The 19,122-nt window shown below is 36.4% G+C and overlaps 1 protein-coding gene across 7 annotated transcripts in view; it reads right to left on the reverse strand.

The window, feature by feature from the left end:
• The window catches only part of ATAD2B (ATPase family AAA domain containing 2B), a 78,191-nt gene that overhangs the window by 30,696 nt on the left and 28,373 nt on the right, over positions 1-19,122 (reverse strand). For 5 of the 7 annotated variants that reach the window (XM_062573190.1, XM_062573188.1, XM_062573187.1 and 2 more), the window contains 10 exons: positions 18,311-18,485; positions 17,373-17,461; positions 16,037-16,196; positions 15,010-15,100; positions 9,148-9,459; positions 4,948-5,080; positions 2,844-3,030; positions 1,992-2,177; positions 1,056-1,191; positions 541-737 (listed from right to left, as the gene is read on the reverse strand). In XM_062573190.1, coding sequence (XP_062429174.1) covers positions 541-737; positions 1,056-1,191; positions 1,992-2,177; positions 2,844-3,030; positions 4,948-5,080; positions 9,148-9,459; positions 15,010-15,100; positions 16,037-16,196; positions 17,373-17,461; positions 18,311-18,485 — 1,666 coding nt within the window. The remainder of the gene's footprint in view (positions 1-540; positions 738-1,055; positions 1,192-1,991; positions 2,178-2,843; positions 3,031-4,947; positions 5,081-9,147; positions 9,460-15,009; positions 15,101-16,036; positions 16,197-17,372; positions 17,462-18,310; positions 18,486-19,122) is intronic. The other 2 variants (XM_062573189.1, XM_062573186.1) reach the window with 1 other exon arrangement.

Here is a 19,122-nt window from a genome sequence, read left to right on the forward strand (position 1 = left end):
AAACTATCTCATCAATTAGGTGTGCACACTCCACAATCCACCAGCTGATAGCTCATTGCAGGGCATTATCTGTGATAAATGGCATCTACAAGCATCAGAATCAAAATCATTTGGCAATACAATTAATGCTCAATTGATTATAAAACATAAATTACTTTTTCAATATTATCATCCCTATAGGATTAAAGTATTGTAAAAGCTTTTATCATGTAAGAATCGTATTAATGTTTTCAAATATTTTAAGAGCACTGGTAGGGACAGGAGTGATGGCATCTTTAAATGCTCATTTCAGCTGGAAAACTGACAGGAATGCTCAAGGTTTCTCAGGACATCACTGGTTCAGCCAAAGAACATACCCCTGACTTTGTACCACAGCTTCTGAGGTTATAACTATCTCACCAGCTAATATTAATATTCCAGATGGGAAAGATCATGGATGAAACATCAATTTTGCTTATTAACTCATCAATTCCTTTTTAAAATTGATACTCTTTTTCTAATAGATTCAACTTCATTGTTTGCACATTACTGAAACAAGACCTCTTCAATATCCACCGGTTTGCTGAAGATGTTAAAGCGTTTGTCTGTGGCCAGCCTCTTGGTAACATCCCTGAGAAACAACCGCAGCTCTCTCAATGTGTTCTCTTCCTGGTCTTCCATTCGTTGCTTTTCTGTTTCTGACAGCTCACGGGCAGGACATGGCAGTGCAAGAGGAAGAACTTCCATAGCACGAAGAGCTAGGGAAAGAAATAAGAAGTCAAACAAAGGAAATTGTTAACAATAATGGACCTTGGGATTATGCCATTCTGTATTTCACTGTATGTTTAGTCTGCCTGACCTATCAGGCAGAGCCCAAAGCTCTCCATTTTCCAAAACCGATGATCACAACTGTTCTAATCCTCCCATTAAGTAGCATGCAAGAAATTTATTCTTGGCGCTGATACACTGGTAGTTGTTAATTATGCTAACTGTAATTCACTGAAACCTTTCGAAAAATATCACAGAACAAAATATTCTGATCATATTATTAGTAGTTTTACTGTAACTTAGTTTACCAGCCTGTTTCCTTCTTGGTGGGGGCATTGCTGCCTCATCAAGAATTAACCCTTTGAAAAATCGAAGTCTGTCTTCTTCACTTGGTCTTTGAATATAAAAAACCTCTTCATACTGGATTCTGAAGATACATTTCACCTAAAAAGAAATCAATGTCGTATGAAAATAAGGCATCCTCTCAAAACTACATCATTATTGCCCATATTAAAACACTAGTCACCAACTTCGAATTTAGCCACAGGAAAATAAGCTCTGCCCAAAGCAGTACACTGCCTAAAGAACATGGGTATGTAATTCTCACTGGATTTTCTAGAACTAAACTTGCAGCGTCCCACGACCCTAGCAAAGGCCACCTCTGCAGTGCAAAGGAGAGAAAGGACAAGAGAAATACCAAATAAAATGTTGGGAAAAATACAAAAAAACTACAATATAAACATCTTGAATTTCAGAAGATGTAAAGTTAGTTTAACTAACTTAAGTCTTCACACCAAATCCACATTTATTTACACTGGAGGATACATCCAGAACACTTCATCAGCTTCAACAGGCTCTTCAGGACTTATACATCTGAAACCAGATGAGTTACTGCAATTTCATCACAATCTTTTGTAGTAGGTCAGAGAAGAAACTCATGATGGTTTCCTTATAGAAATGTTTCTTCAAAAAAAAAAAAAAAATCAAATGTTGTCCAAACACACACTCTGCTGTTTTTGCAGCAGAGTAGTACGGAAATTATAAAAATTTGTATTATGGAACTATATTTTTCATTAAAGAAAATTACAGACACTAAATTAAATTAACATTACATTTTCAGCTTGGTATATTTTAAATAAAGTTTTTAAAAAGTGCAAAGTCAGGTGTTTTTTGTTTTTACATGATCAAAGCATTTTGAAAATCATACATGTCTCTAATAATGTTTTCTTTCACAGTAAACTTACTTCTTCAGGCAATTCACTGTACATAGACTCAGAGGTAGACAGTAGAAATATTGGAGAAAAAGATGGTATATCTTGCAGCAAAGTTAGAAAAGTAGCTCTCACAGTTTCACTGACAGCTTCCCACCAATCACCAATATGAGGCATGTAAACAATACTTGGTACTGTTCTTCGAGCTTCACGGAAGATCTAGTTAAAAGAAATACTTGTATTTAAACTGCGAAACTGATTTTTATTAACCTTTGTGAGAAAGAAAGCTTCTGTGGACCGGAAAAAGATGCAAGTTTGTGGTATTTTATATAGAAATGCTCAAGTAAAATAAAATTATCTAGTGATAAACGCTTTCTGAACAGGTGTTAGTGACTGTTGGCTGAACCACCCAATTATTTTAGATCAATATTTTAGGGACTACAAAACAACTTCTTGTCGTACGTTTTAAAAACTTGTTAAGACTGAACAGTCAGGATTAAAATTAAGCTCTTCTGCAATCAATGCAAAATCCTCCACAAAGTTTTTTGAAATTTACAATTAAAATGAAGTAATTAAGTAATAACATCACAGCATACCAATTCATACGTAAGCTAATAAAACTGAAAGTCAGGAACCAAATGCCTAGATTTATCTTACTTGACATTACGTACCTGACTAGGAGTCAGGTTAAAAATTTAATTACTCTCACAAGCCAACAGAGAGATCTGAATCATCCTCTGGAGGCACCTTTCTTTTAACCATACATTATAGAAGAAGTCTAGGAAAACCTGGCTGTTCATGTCAGCTAACTGACTCTATTTAGAGGCAACTAATCTGGTTCAGAATTACAAAATTTACTCATTAAGAGATAACCTGAACTGTTACCTGTGCACACGATTCTTCAGGCGTTTTGGCACTGACTGAATAAAGTGCTGGCAGATCTAGCCGGTGTACAGAGAATTTTTCAAGTGTGTGCAATAGTGCTGGAGCAAGGTGCGAAGTCTGACCCGAACCTCTCTCTCCAGATAGCAGTAACCTTGGTCTGTAAGAGGTTGGCTGGTGGTAAGCTGACCTATAACAGAATAACATTTAATAAATACAACTGACATGTAAATGTTATCAATGTGTAGATATACATCAGAATCACTGTCTTATTATTTTTTTCAGAAAGCAAACAGCTTGTAAATAATAGATAATAGTTTCCCACTGGACAGCCTGAAAAGATTTTGCTGACTCTAAATACACCTCAGCACTATTCCAGCTCATCTGTGCAGAAATATGCACATAGTATTAATTGATGCAAACTTTGATTATAATCAGTTTATTTAAAACCAGTTCCTTGCTAATATGAACAGACTTAACGGCATTCCAATGAAGATATCCATTTAATTATGTCTAGTTCAGGCCTAACTACAAAAGCTGTTCTTCAGTAGCCTCAGGAATACCAGGTCAACCTATTCATCCCTTAGAAGGGCTACTCAACATTTCCAAAAACAACATTTCGATACTTTGCTGAATTAAGAAATAGGATCCTGTCCAGTATTAATAAAACTTAACTCTTTTAAGAGTGTTTATGTTTTTTGCTTCTATTTAGTAGACTTCAGACAGGAGAAGGATGTTTACTACTTTAAAGGAAAAACTGCAAGTGTAAATATTTTTTTTCTATTTTATTTTTGCTGTCAGGAAGAAATCCTGATTCTGTACAAAGTTTTGTATTTTTTGTTGTTGTTGTTGCTTTTTGCCCTTTTTGCAGGGGATGGCAAAGAAAGAGATGTGTTACGTCTTCCATTAAAAGTCTTTCTCATTTATAGGAAGCTGATTATAAAACAATAAAGAATTAAAAATAGTTTATATTTTTCTTATTAAGCTATTTTTTATCTCTACATTACTCAGTTTTGGCAGTGAAACGAGACTGGTTGCTTTCATTATCCATTAAATATTTTGTAATGACTACGTTGACCTTTGGCTTTTCAATTCTGGTAGTGGAGGTTTCAGACAGAGAGCAATAAAAAAAAATGTTTAACTGAGGTTTACATACTTTGCAAAAAGAAACATACTCTTCTAGATTATTGCATTTAGACACACAACCACACAAACATACTTTGTGGTACAGGTTTCGGGTTCACCCTCATCCAAAAAAAAATTCTGATTACCATGCTTGACCACATACTTCTCAGAAAATTTGAACTATTTGAATTTAAATCAAATATGTTATTTTTCAGCTTACATGACTGCAAATGCTGCTCTGGCATCATTCTTCAGCACTAAAAAATTTTATGCTTTCCCACAAGATGGCTCTACAAAACTTTACTACTACTCAACTGTTTTTCTTATCTCCATTTTCTTTAATAAACAGATTCCTAGTAGAATCTGCACAAGATACTTTAAAGCTATTCTTAACAAAAAAGTAAAGAACTGTTAGTTTATTACTGTAGCCAACTCAGTTTATACAGGGAAGACTCCTCCAGATTTCACATACACTTTGTAAATTCCCGTTTCCCTGTAACTTTCCACAGAAAACAAGGCGAAAACATGTTAAAAGTGCTGAATGCATTAAATACATAATGTACCCAAGCAGCTGCATACACTGAAGCTCAACAGGACTTACGACCGAGAAAAAGCAAACAAACCTACACTGTCACTGTCATCATAATGTTTTCTACAAAACAAAAAACTAAATCTCTCCCTCCAAAATATTCCCATGAATCTCAACATTTTTTTCTTGCAAATCAACGCTAAGTTTGTAATAATTGAGAATTGCTGTTAAGATCCTTAGTTCTAAGCTCCATCTATCTGCTGCAAACTTTCGGATGCCTAAGATGTGGCCCTTCCCAAGACCACTCACATCTAAAACTCTTGTTTGTACACTTATGTGTTCCTATTCCAGATCACCATTATCACCACAAAACAATAGATTGTTTTTATTACCACTGCTGAACTAAGAATTTCCTATATTTATCTAGTTAAATACATTTATAGAGACACTCACATTGTAAAATGAAGGTAGGGTTTATGTATAGCAGCTGATGACTGTTTCTTTGGTGATCCTGAGTGACAGCTCGTCTCAAAAATTGATGAAGCATTCTCATCTTCACTATCATCTAATATTAGACTTGGTACATCTGTTCCAAGAGATAATATTAATTAGAGTCTCACCACTTCTAAGTACACTTGCAACAAACAAGATAATGCATTTCAGTTTTATGAAGAAAATTCTAACACATTTCAAAAGTAGGAAAAATATGACTCAAAACTCCCTAAGTATCAGGATGCAGGATGATAAATACTTGCCATTTCAAAAACCAATACAAATCAAGTATTGCAGACTTCTAAGCATGAATACAATTTACTTTTTTAAACCATCAAGCAGCACAACAACTTCACTAATACAAAAGATGTAGCTTGCTTTATTACAATAGAAGTACATCAATGGTTTAACTTATTATGCAATGCTTCCTTTAGTTTTATTTCATTGCTATTTCACTAATGTTTCCTTTAGTTTTATTTCACCTATTTTCAAGGATAAGGTTATAAAATCTGTAATTTCTCTGACAATGAGGAACTTTGTATTTTTAAGTGCTTAAGTTTTCACAGGTACACTACTCCCCAAATTATGCTCAGCATGAACTAGGCAATGTAGATTTACAAACAAGAACGGCTTTCTATGTTCTATATATTCTTTTTGCCAAAGAATATCAGACTCCTTTTAATCACTATCAATTCAATTAACTTTGTGCTCATACCACGCACCTTAATCTATTTTAATCCCTTTGCTAATGTATTAACATAATGAACTGATGTACTTTCTATATAGGCATTTTGAAACAAAACGGTGAAAGACCAATTACATTCGGTTAAAAGATAGTCAGCAGGGGTAAGAACCACAAAAATACAAATATGGCATTTAACTAAAAAGAAAGCAACATAATTGACAGAAGACCAACACAGCTGACAATTACATTTAATGAAATTACAATTCTGATGGCCAGAAAAAGGATTCAGGTGGTTAGACTTGGTCACCACTGAGCTCTCTGTTGTGAGAACTGAAGCAAACACAGGATCCTTCTAGGGGATTAAAATGCCACTTTTGGCACCCATTTCCCCCAAACGGGTACATCAAAATTAGCTACCAGAGCTACAACGAAATTGAGAGTAGGCCACTGTGATTACAGAAAGGAAATAAAATTGCTCGAAGATTTTTACCTCCCAGTTTACTTACACCAGGAAAGGAATTTAGCTGATATTACCCTAAACAAGCCATGCTCATTTCCTTACAGAAATCAGCCAACATGGACAGGTGGTCACAGCCACCGTGCTGTACAGTGGGCTGGCAGGAGCAGTGCCGAGGCCAGGTCTCCTGATGAACAAGACGTTCTGCAATGGATGGGCAGTTTCTGCAGCAGCTCAGCAGCGTCCCTGCAGCACGGTGCTGAAACCCTAACAGACAGGGAGGCACCAGCGGCTGAGCAAAACGGACCACTGCGAAACGAATGCGTGAAATACAGAGCAACGCGAGTGCTACCCTCCAGCGTGGGACCCACCACCTAACCTACACAAGGCCATAGCACAGACATGGTTGTGCTGATCAAATGAGCAGCCGTGGTACCAAGAAGTCATCTTCACGGTAGTCTGAACAGTGCTGGACAGAAACGCCACAGCATCTATGCACGTGTATCTAGATATACTGCCCCAGGAAGAACTCTCTAGAGACAACCATATTTAGCTAAATGATGTAAAAAGCTGGATTCAGGGTAGGCTGGTCAAGAATACTGCTCTACTGAGACTGGCTGAGGACATGACGTAGGTCTTGGCAAAGGGTGGTGCTGTCGGACACCAAGCAATCACTGCTCAGAGAGAGGAGATAATGCAAATAGGCCTGCAGACCCCAGCAGTGGCCAAAAGTCAGTCCACAGCAGGAAATGCCAGGTCAGAGGCTGCTGGACCTTTAACTTTGGGTACAGATAGAGGCCTTCAAATCAACCAGACACCTGCCTTCTATCTCTTGGCTCACTGCAGTATCCAAATAGGCAGAATTTCTGCTATATCATATGCAGCCCGCAGGGTATGCCCTACACCCACGCACTGGGCACAGCTTTTGCCTTCTAAAGTATATGATTACTAATAAAATGTCAGCTCATCTTTATTGCCAAACAGCAAGCCTCTCTGGCATCGTTTGCTTATGGGTCTGAGTCACTGAATTCCAGGAAACAGAAATCATCAGTGAACTGCAAAGTCAAGGAGAAAACAAAATTTTGAGATCGTAATTACACTGGTAAGTACGTGTCATGTACCTGTCTTCAAAATCAGGAAATATATCAAAGTGGTAAGATTTTTTTTTTATTTTCTACAATTAACTGGAATGTAATCTATATTCATATTTAAAATCCATACATATAAAAGCAGATTTTGCTGCTTTAACATAGATTAACTTAGTATTCAGTATTTTCTTTGGTTTAAGTAGGTAAGAAGAGGACAAACTCACTCAGGTGTGAAAGGAACTTCAAAAGATATTTTGGCTCATCTATATTCAAAATCAAATATCTGCAAATAAACTTCAATCTATTTGTTACAAACACATAACATTACATTACAGAACCAGAGTTATCTCTTAAAATTAGTATTTAACTCAATGGAAGTTGCCAAACTCACTTAGGTAGCAATAATGAGCAGGAATTAACAGGAAGGTAAAAAAATGTAATCCACAAAAAGATTCTGAACTAGAACTTCACAAGAGATGCAGGGACATTTCAACTCAACTCACTACAGTAATGATAAATTAGGCATTATCAATAGGTTAAAAGTGTAGAAGACTTCAGCATCTTAATTTATAGTTCCAAGGCAGCCTAACATGATTTAACTGCTAGCTGCTGCAAGGTAGCTAGCTCACCTCCCCACTACTCACTACCACGTATTCCCAGGCCCTTTCTTGTGCCAACTCCCACACTCATTGAAACCTCCAGCTATCCCACAGTCAGCAGAAAACTAACCCAACAAAAAATGAGTCTGTTTTGGATGAGTTTGCTACTACGGTTTAATAAAGGGCCTGACATGTACGAAGTGTGAGGGACAGAGCAAAAATACGCAGCTGGGCGGGTGGAAGTACAGCAGCCAGCACGAGGATCAGCACAAGCTGCCTGGCCTGCAGTCTGAAAGCATGCTCTGGAAAAGGAAAGAAAACAAAGTCATAGCTGTCACAGATCTGCTTTATGACTCTGAGCTATTCCAAAGTTCACACACAACCACAAGGACTATTTATAAAGCGTGTGGGGTGGGCGAGTTCGCTCCCAAAGACAAACACCAAAAATAGCTTATCAAAATACATAGGTATCAAAAACCAAGATATTTTTCAATACTTAACTTCCAAAAAACCGAGCAGAATAACTATTAAAATATGGCTCAGAACAGCTAGGCAAAAAAAAGCAGAACCTATTGACTCCCTGCCAGTGAAAACAGTCACACTTCCCCTTATTGCCTGCTTCCTTGATGCACTTGCGCTACTCCCACTGCGGCAGGGACCTGGCACACATCTGACCCCTTCCTGAGCTGATTTCACTCACTAGTTTGGCAGAAAGTAACCTGATGAAACAGCAAATAGTTCTCAACTTGCTAACGCAGCAGAATCAACTCCCAAGATCAGAAGTGCACCAGGCCAGCAGAAGGGGAAGAAGCACCAGGACGTGCTCTCGCATGAGTAGGTGACCACTGCAGAGGCTCAGGTGTCCTGTCTAACTGGATTGTCACCTGACAAGCTGCTGGCTCCCCATCATGCTTCTCTGCAGCCCAATCCTGTTTCTGCATCCTCAGCATGCAGAAGGCAGAGGAACAAGCTAATGGTTACTTAGGATAGGTCAGGTCCTAACACACTGAGCAAGTGTCTCACTACTTTCTTCAGGTTCCACCACCTGATTATGCCTTATTATTTCTCATATTTCAATTGCAAATTCCTTGGAGGGTCTTCCTTTTTTTCAGGTGGCAGTCATACACATGGGATCTTCGTCTATATACGTTAGTTTATTAAACGCTACAGCAACATGAAATCAGCAAAAATAATTAAGTAACATCCAAGGAAATTGTACACATGTTCTAACATAATATATGTGAGTTTTTAGGGTAGCAATAGAAGACAGCTAACTGAAATTTTCCGATTTTAAACAGGATTTGCAAAACAAAGCCACCCAAAGCCACATACCTTCATTTTTGTCACCCTGGCTAAACTCAGCATGGGGAAACACCTTGTGTAAAACCTCAAGAAGGTCAGTGAATGTACGTTCCAACAACGGTCTGATCACAGGAGATAACGCATGTCCTGAAGATGTCACGGCACGTTGGGAAGCAGGCACAATGTTCTGCATTGCATGATAAAAGTCTTGTGCGCTGAGAACTACTGAAGAAACATCAAGTTGTAGCTTCTGACTGCTCACATAAATCTGGGGATAGCGTCGTCTCAGGGCAATCAAGGCCGCCTCAGTGCAAAGTGCTTTTATGTCGGCTCCACAGTACCCTAGAATGCAATAAGGAAAAAAAAAAAAAAAAAAGAAAAAAAAAAAAGAAGTATTTTCAATGAAATAGCCCTGGTGTGCTGCATGTTTCAAACATGCCTAAAGCTAAAAATAATCAGTAACACTTCGCTGTCAAGGCCCACACAGCACCTGTGAGAAGGTGCAGGTCTAGTGCAAATCATAATAATACAATGACAATGCTATGTATCAAAAAAAAATTCTATAGTTATATTAAAATAAAGCAAGAAATGAATCTCTCGTGAAAGTTAAAATGACCTGTTTTCACTGTAATATATGCTATTTCCCCCCACACACAGTTAAAGATCTATTTCCTCTCTGCCTTTTTCCTTAGTATTCTCTAAAGTATGCTTTTTGTAACATAATAGCCCCTCTTCTCTTCTATTTTAACATTTCTACACAAATGTATTTTGAAAAAGCAAAATAATTTTGTTATAATAGATGAGTCTCATTGACTTTACATTCTTGCAAACTGATAAAATGAGCAATATAAAGAAAAACGTTCAATGAGATGAATACAGACACAAGGAAAACTCCTGTTACGAAAAAGCATACAAGGATTCTTAGAAAAATCTTAACTTTTACTATCAAGAAAACCTTCCAGACTTTTTACAGTTTCATAATTTTACTAGTATAGCCAAAAGACTAGCAAAACTACTAAAAAGCATCAAAATTCTCATTTAGTCCAGCTTCTAAATATTTACAAATGGCTACCCTATAATTGCTTAATCATCACTATTTACAAGCACATATCTGATAATTACAACAATATTGAGAGACTTACTATCCTGTCTCTTTCGCAGTACTAATGGTTTGGGATTTTTCCATAGGACTAGAAATCAGATTTCAAACAACAGTATTTCTCTGTATCTCTCAGCAGTAGACATTAATATGTCACCGTACTTTGCAGTACTACAGTTCCAGCTTTCAAAAACGAAAACAACAACTCGCACTGGAAAAATTCTTTTTGAGAATTTTAAAGTCACTACAGGAAAATGTAGTACATTGCACAGTGTTATCAGAATATAAAAGTTTGTGGCTTTGCAAGGAAGTGTTTGTAGAAGCATTTCACCAATTATTTAATTTTTTTAAATTATTCAACTTTTTTTTTTCTTACACTGCTTGCACCTTTTCTTCTCTATTTTTGTATTGGTCTTTTGGCAACCCTTAGCCCCACAACCAAAGCCTGCCTTGTTTATCTCTTTCTGTCCTCTGTTCTTTCAGTACTACTGGCACACAACAGTTTTACAAGCTCCATACAGAAACAAGAAACAAAGATGACAGCATACAAAATATTGAAAAATAATCCAGTAAACAATTAAATATGGGAGACTAACAATTAGCCATCTTCCTCTTTCAGTTGTATCTATTTTGAGGATAATAATAAGAGATAGCAACTTTTCAGCTATTAAAAAAAAGAGATTTTTTGAATTGGCCTAGAGACTTAAAATTACACCTGAGTTTCTCATATACATTTGAACATAATTCAAAAAACATAGCCAGAATATCATCATAAATACTAGACAATTTCTAAATTAAGCTTTCTATTTTTATAAAAAGGTTAGTAGCTATAATTGCATAAACCTGATATGTACACACCGATTGTTACTTAAAAAGAATCTAGAAATTCACATTAACAATTACCTTAACAAAAAAATAAATACATGCAACAGTCTTGAAATAGGTTCAAATATGTCCATCTTTATTAGTCACTAGGCAACTAATTATTTTTGGCTCTAAAGTTATATATTTTTTTTAAATTAACCTCGTATCATGAAATCAAAACCATGCAGGCACACTCCATCAATCATGTGCAAGTATACAACCCACTACAGACAGTGCCTACAGGTGTAGCAGAGAAATTAGAAATAAATGTTTTATTCTAAATTCTGCTTGTTTTTTCTTTTTTAATCAGGCATTACATTCCCATTTAAATTGAGCCACCTTTTACATAACAAGCATACTGGATTAAACAAGTAAGATTGGAGACTAAATCAAAGTTGTTATATCAAAGGTCTATTGGAGTTGTATAGTGCCCCAAAACCCTGTCACCACAAAAACTAGTTTAGCATTTTTGTCACAAAAGATCCAGCAGCTCAAGAGCTGTATGTCCTTTCCAATTTTTCTATTAATAAATGCTGCAATACCACCTTCTAACAGTCTTTTTAATCACAGCTTGTACATCTCCATGGAATTGCAAAATTAGGAAATAATAGCCTGTAGCCTATTTTCAAAATTAAATTCTCAGGTGATCAGATACTCAATTAGTCTCCAGTTCTACTTCCCATTTCTCAGGAGCAATTACATTTGAAGAGTAATAATCGGTGTCTCTTTCAGAGGGGCTCTCCTGTGCACACCACACATTCCTTTCAGTGACAAGAAAACAGCAAGAATTTTGTATCCTGTGAAATATTAGCGACTTTTCTCTCCAAAATATAAATGCATCCCAATTAAGAGGAGGAAGAGCATGAGTAAAACATTGTCAAAGCAAAATAAAATGCATCATGGCAACAGCCAAGGATCTGAAATTATTTTTGCCCAGACTGACACTACCACATAAAACCACATTGCATCTGCTTCCATTTTTGAAGCAGGTCAGAAAGGACATTCAGTTTGGTAGACCAAAGGTACTGGCGCACGTTAACTTGGGCAGGACGAGATACTCTTCTGAAGTGGCACATATTGCTCTACCTACCATCACCACAGCGCCAAATATTTGTGAAGTATGACTTGCAGCAAGCAGCCCTCTGAAGAATACATTTGGAACACTCTAATTTTTAAGCCATATTCTTGTATTTTGACTGTGGAGAAATTACGTCCTCTCTAAACTCTCTTCTGCCTAATACCCACCCTAAAAATCTACTAACAAACTGCTACTGCGATAGGTCAACCATCGAGTCTAACAACCTCGGCCACTTCTTCCGCTTTCGGCAGTGCAGCTCCCCAGACGGACAGCATGGAAAGCAAACTAGCCAACAACCCAGTGTAGCGGCAGAAATGAAAAACTACCTATCACACGTCTTTCACATACCTGTGAGAAAACATGAACACTAATGCCAACATTTTCCCCTCTATCATTATTATTAGGATGGGAAAGAAAAAAATTTAACAAGGTATCATTTTGTCACAAAATGCTCCTCTAACAACAAGCACAGAACAGAATATTTTTACCAAGCATCTTGAGCATGGCTTGCTTCTTCACAATTCCATTTAATGTTATTTAAATAACCCTCTTTACATTGTGAAAAGATTCATCTGCAAGATGGCAGATGGAGGAGTTCACGCTTCTTCTGTTGCTAGTATGTTTTTGTTTCCCACCAGACTGAGTTCATAGGTATCAGTCTCTCTATCAGACAAAGTTAATGTTCATAACAAGGAAATAAGCACAAGAGATAAGCAAAGACTGCAAGTTCAGGATAGCTGGGGCCCATTCTCCAGCACACACTTGCATGGAGAGAGAATGCAGTAATTACTAATGTTTCTTAAAGGTACTAGTAAGACATCAGCGTGTGGTCTTCTGAGTAATTCCAGATTCTCCCCGTGCTGCTTCACTGTCTCATACTCATTATGGTTACAGGGCTATTCACTGAATGAGTTCTTTAATTCGCGCATACCTACACATCGAAGTTTGCTAAGAAGTTTGCAATTTCTAATACCTGGGGCAAAAATTCACTCTCAGGAAATAACCTACTTTTCCAAGTCCGGGGGCTTTTTCCTTATAAATTTCCATGTAATTGGACCCACTGACCTAAAAAGTTCTGAATTGCACATACACACGCTTCCTAAAGTCATTTATTTTGGTAGGTGTTTCAGATTTTTCTTCATTAGGATCCACATGCTTGTAAGCGTTGCCAACTTTGCTGAACTGGAGAGAGGTATAAACCACCAAAAGCCTGAGAGTCTAGGTGGCCTTTACTTTTTTTTAATTAATAAAAACCTGCACACAAGAGGAAAACAACAAACAAGCTAGTAGCTACTGTATCAGCGTGACAAGTGGGCCAAGGAATCTTATTTGCATGGCCACAAAGAAGTTGGAAAGCCTCTGTAAACAGTTAGCTGCTACAGATTTCACTTACAAAAATGAGGAGGCAATCTCAAGATGAAGAAGATAGGTGAGCCTTACTTCAACAGTTTTAAGGAGTCCTTGTAATAGCCAGAAGGTTTTAATCTTGGACATACTGAAACTTTTAAATTCCAAGATACATAAAGGAGAAAATCAAGTGCATAGTGGTTGGACAACAGGAAAGCCAAGGAAAACAGAAAAGAGTATTTATTTTTATTAGTTAATTTTTCCACAGAACTAAAGGGTCTTCCAATAAAATCTACAAATGGCTTTCCCTATGGTCTGAAATTTTAAAATATATAATTGTGTTCTCAAGGCAAAATATGGCGAGCTTCCAAAGAAATAACTGATTTTATCCCAACTACTCCCCTTTGTCCCATTAAGCAGCATCAGGTCTTTGCACAAATCAAGCGGAATTTACACGAAATGGGTTTGGCACATGCTGTCTTATACTCGGCAAAGCTTAAATCGCAGTTTGCTGGATAGTTATGTTTTCTCCTCACCAGAAGATGTTGAGGTCTTTGTGCATCAGAAGCGGAGCGATGCTGCTTCGATGACAGATGTCCCTGTGGATGAAGAGGATAATTCGGATGTACTGTAGCTGACTGAATGGACTGATGTTCAATTTAAAGTTCTTATTTCTTTGATGATGGATTCCAATGTACAGATATTTGAGACTGTCCTTTTTCTGAGAACTTCAGTGCTTGTCCAAGCAGATGGCTGACAGAGACTGTATCTTTGTATGACAAATTGCTGAGAGGAGATTGTGATGGGTGTTTTAGGGTCATTTCCTCTGTTAAATTCATTATAAAAATATTTGGTTTCTGATTAGCTTTTCAGTAGCAGGTTTATCTTGAACAACCATCCTCCATTCAGTACAGCAGGTCTCTGAGCGCTCCAAACGTTTATTTAAGGTACTCAGGGTGTGGTGCTATTTTTCCCCCCTGCCTATATCTACACTCTGTATTTGTCATGTGCTAGCAATCTGGAAAAAAAAAGTCACCTTTAGAAAGGCTGGTTAGTTAGAGAGACTTCTGTCAGAGGACAATATGCCAGTTGCAGTAAAAACAAAAGAAAAAAGTACTGATTTTTTTTCTTCCACATGAAGACAAAGACATATGTCTCCCTATTTCATCTGCAATATACTAATTTAATGAGAAGTCTACCCAAAGATTCTAATTCACACTTCATTTTGCTTCTCTTTGTGGGTACACATCCCCTAAAAGGGCAGTGGATGCTACAAAAAGGAAACACGACTGTATTTTACCTACAAACAACTGCTAGCTATTAATTTTTTATTTTAGTAAGGCAGAAGCATACTGTGATGTTACAGAAAGTGTTGTTTAAAGTACAGAAGTTTAAAAATGGTAAAAATAGTAACTATTCTGAAAATATTTAACATACTTTCAAAGTTTTAAACAAAAGAAAGAGAAAGCATCTACAGTAAAGTTACCAGTATCATAATACTCACCAACACATTTTTCAGCCAGTTCTCCTAAGAAAGGATCTGACAATTTGGGGTTCCAATCCCTGGTATGAATTTGTAAAATGTGCTTTCGTGCCTGATTAGAAAAAAAAATAATTCAAAATTAGCAAGCCAAATTCATGTCAAGATATTTTAGATAAAAATATTTATTCATACAAATATCAAGGTATTTTACACATTTGCTTATATGTTGCTGAAATACATTAAACAAAAAAAAATTACCCTCAAACTCTCATGAGGACAAAGTGTTTTTTACTTTTCTGAAATTTCATATGATTTGTAATTTTTCAGTTCGCCAGTTACATATTTTAATTGCTGTATAATCAACATTATTACATATAAACTGACCACAATTTATGTTCTAGTAGGAATTTTCATAATTTTATATTTTAATTTTAATTGCTGTAAATGTTATTAACAGCTTCTACTGTCACATGCCTCACCAATTAATTACTGACTAGCTTAGTACGTACACAAATTCCAAACGTATTTCATTAAAAAAATTCTACTGGAATCGAATACTATCAATTTGCACACTACATTTAATTTCATGTATAAATTCACGCAACTTTATAGCCAAGTTTATAAAAATCTACAAGGAACCGAAATATTCATATTGCCAATATAACAACTTCTAGTTTTATATGTAAATTTTCTGTGTTTAGCATTCTACAGGGTAGTACAGGTATCTTCTCCTAACATAAGTTCCAAAACTGCAACATTTAGGGCTCATTATACAAATCTATACAAAGAAAGTTTTTAGCTAAGCAATTCAGTTTAACGCAAACAATTTACCTCTGTTTTTACAATGTTCTGGAGATTGTAAGTTTGTCAAATTTATGTGTATTAACAACATGCTTTTACTATAAATGTCTTTGCAAAATGAAACAACCTTACATGCAAGTATATAAACTGTTCTTTCATAAGATTGGCTGTGAGGTATTCAAATGTTTAATATACTTATAATATAGTATTTAATATACTGGTTTAATATACTACTTCTAAGTTTTACCTTTTGATCAGGCAGGTTGAAAAGAAATTCCCTGTCAAAGCGACCAGGTCTCCTGAGTGCAGGATCTATAGAATCCAGTCTGTTTGTAGCACCAATTACAACTATTTCACCTCTATTATCCAGTCCATCCATGAGCGCAAGGAGAGTAGACACTATCGAACTAAAAGGAAGTTTTCAAAAAATAACTTATTGGGAACACCACAAGGATTTTTATTCTTCCAACTGCAACACTCATAACTTAGAATCACAGAATCATAGAATCTTAGAATCAGTAAGGTTGGAAGGGATCTCTGGAGATCATCTAGTCCAACCTCCCTGCTCAGCAGGGTCACCTAGAGCATGTTAGACAGGGTTGCATCCAGGTAGGCCTTGAAGATCTCCAGAGAAGGAGACTCCACCACCTCTCTGGGCAACCTGGTCCAGTGTATGCTAATTTTTAAAAAAACGCATGATAATTGTTTCAAATCTAAAAGCAAGACTGAGCCTTTCGCTACCATCTGTATAACACATACTATTATGACTCCACGAAATACTACATCGAATTCAGACTTTTTCCTTTAAAAGATTTTGGGAGCGTGAGCTCAGAAAGAAACCGACTGTGGCCCTGAAAAGTCCACTTCCACTAGCCAGTGGCTACATCATGCTGTTTAGAGCAAGAGTAGCACCAGCAGGAGAAAGGCTGTATCAAGAAAAAGCCACATCCTTTTCACAGCCTTGTCTGCTCTCCCCAGAAATCTCCCTCAGCTGAGCAGGAGGAGATGTACAGTCTCTTCCTTTTATAGACAGTAACGTTTGTATGTACAAGTATGTTGCCATAAAACATGTAGCAAAATTGCGATTGAAGGCACCAAGAAAAAATTTCATCTAACAGTAAGCTGTTGTAAGAAACGGACAACAAAACTTGTATGTTATTAACTTAAGATATATTTCCATATTCCCCCACCCAGAATCAAAACTGTAAAGGTACGCAGTTCATTTGCAGGACACTACAATTTATCACTTTGAAACAAGATTTTTATCAATTGCTTATTCTGTTGGGCTGGTAACAAATAGAACACAAAGCCAGCAACAGGGAAGGCTACGGAGATCTGTAGGTCAAGGCATCTTTCCAAGCCTGTGTTGTAGGGTAATCGCCACTGCAACTCCATTCGCAGCACACTACGTTCTGGCTAAAGAGCCGAAAAGGCAACTTTCAAACTAAAAATCCTCAACAATCAGGCCTCTCCAGTGTAAATGAGCTTAGGCAAAAAGTAAAGATCTTAGTAACTCAGTGAAAAACGCCATTCTGGGTTTACCATAATAATGTATGTCTTTAATAGCATATTCGTAGCATTACCTGTGAATTTGATCTTGTCTACTAGAACGAACAGGGGCCAAGCCATCTATTTCATCAAAAAAGATTATAGAGGGTCTCATCAAGTATGCCTGGCATGCAGAAAAATTGAATTAACAGTTAATTCATAATTTCTCCATCAACACTGAAAATAAATTGTTTTTATTATAAAACATCAATATGCTAAACTGCAACACACACTGAAACATCTTTGCTTAAAGGCAAACGGTCTGAAAATAAATCTAAATTTTTAGCTACAGTACTGTTTCAGATAAAGCTGAAGAGACTGCATTCTCCTCCGAATAAGCAAGATGGCACCAGTGAATCAGTTTTAAAGTGTGTTCGAGAGATTTAAGATAGCAAAACATATACAAACTGAGACACCTTAAACTGAGTTATGGAAAACAGTATCTTATTTGCTCATAATCCGTTTGTTTAGACAGCTATGTCTGAAAATTGCTTGTTTGAGCAACTATTTTTCACTGCTTTATACAACTCTCTCTTCTGTCCATCATTTTCAAAGCCAAATATGGATACTAAAATAAATACACAGCAGATGCAAACCTGCATCCTCCTTTCTGGAGTATTTATTTGTATTTATACAGAGTACGCCAGCCAAATTCAAACTCGCTCACATAAGTTTGGGCAGGGGGGAATTTTGGTTTTTTTCTCTCTCAGTTCTTGGCTAAACAATTCTGATTGTACGTTTCATAGGTGGACAAGCCTGCAGATTCTTCTCGTCCCAGCTTTCACCACTGAGAAAATTATCATCAGCACTCCTCTATTACATCACCTAAGCACAAAATTTTGACAAATCCTGCCCTTCTATGGAAACGTACGGATATTTAATTACTAAGAATTTTGCCTGCCTAGAACGGATTGCAGCAACAACAAAATAACATACAAGTAGATTAATGAGAAGCATTATCTTTTCTTCTAACCTGATCAAAAAGGAGTCGAAGTTGACGTTCAGATTCACCAACCCACTTACTGAGGCAGTCTGCTCCTTTCCTCATAAAGAAAGCCACCTTTTTGTCTCCTTGACTGCATTCATTAGCTAGAGCTCTAGCTACCAAGGTTTTACCTGTTCCAGGAGGACCATAGAATAAACAGCCCCTGAAGATAAATGGATCAACACAGTCACAAACTTATTTTATGTCTCCTGAAAAACTCCAAGTCAAATTTTATAATGAAGACAGGGAGCCTGGAGAAGAAAGACTTAAGTTCTGCTAGTATTATTTACTATATTCAACTTCATTAGAAAAAAAATGACATTTTCAGATCACTAAATCTTTGCTTTGCAGAGCACATTAATCAAAGGCATACTAATTTTTTAAAGGATTATTTTATCCTAATTATGTACCTCCTTAAATATTGAGTATTAGGTAATACTTGAGTTAGTTCTTTCTTACTTCTTTGGAGAAATATATTTCCTTTAAATGACCAAAATTTCTAAAAAAAAAATTCCATTTATTTAAACTACGTGTACCCATCTAAACCACATCCCAAAACATCCAGTTAATAGCAACCAAAACTAAAATATAAAATCATTGATATACTTCTATAAAAGAATTAACAGCATTTAGTCTGATTTAGTCAAACACTTTATAACATAAAGGGAAAAAGAAAAGGGGAAAGTAGTAAGGCTGCCTTAATTAAGAACTTGATAATTCTTTCAACTAAGTCACAAAGAAATTTTTCTTATCACAATAAAAATAATTTATTGCAAAATCTACTTTATTTTGCTTACTAA

The sequence above is a fragment of the Rhea pennata genome, chromosome 3 (assembly GCF_028389875.1).
Source record: "Rhea pennata isolate bPtePen1 chromosome 3, bPtePen1.pri, whole genome shotgun sequence".
NCBI lineage: Eukaryota > Metazoa > Chordata > Aves > Rheiformes > Rheidae > Rhea > Rhea pennata.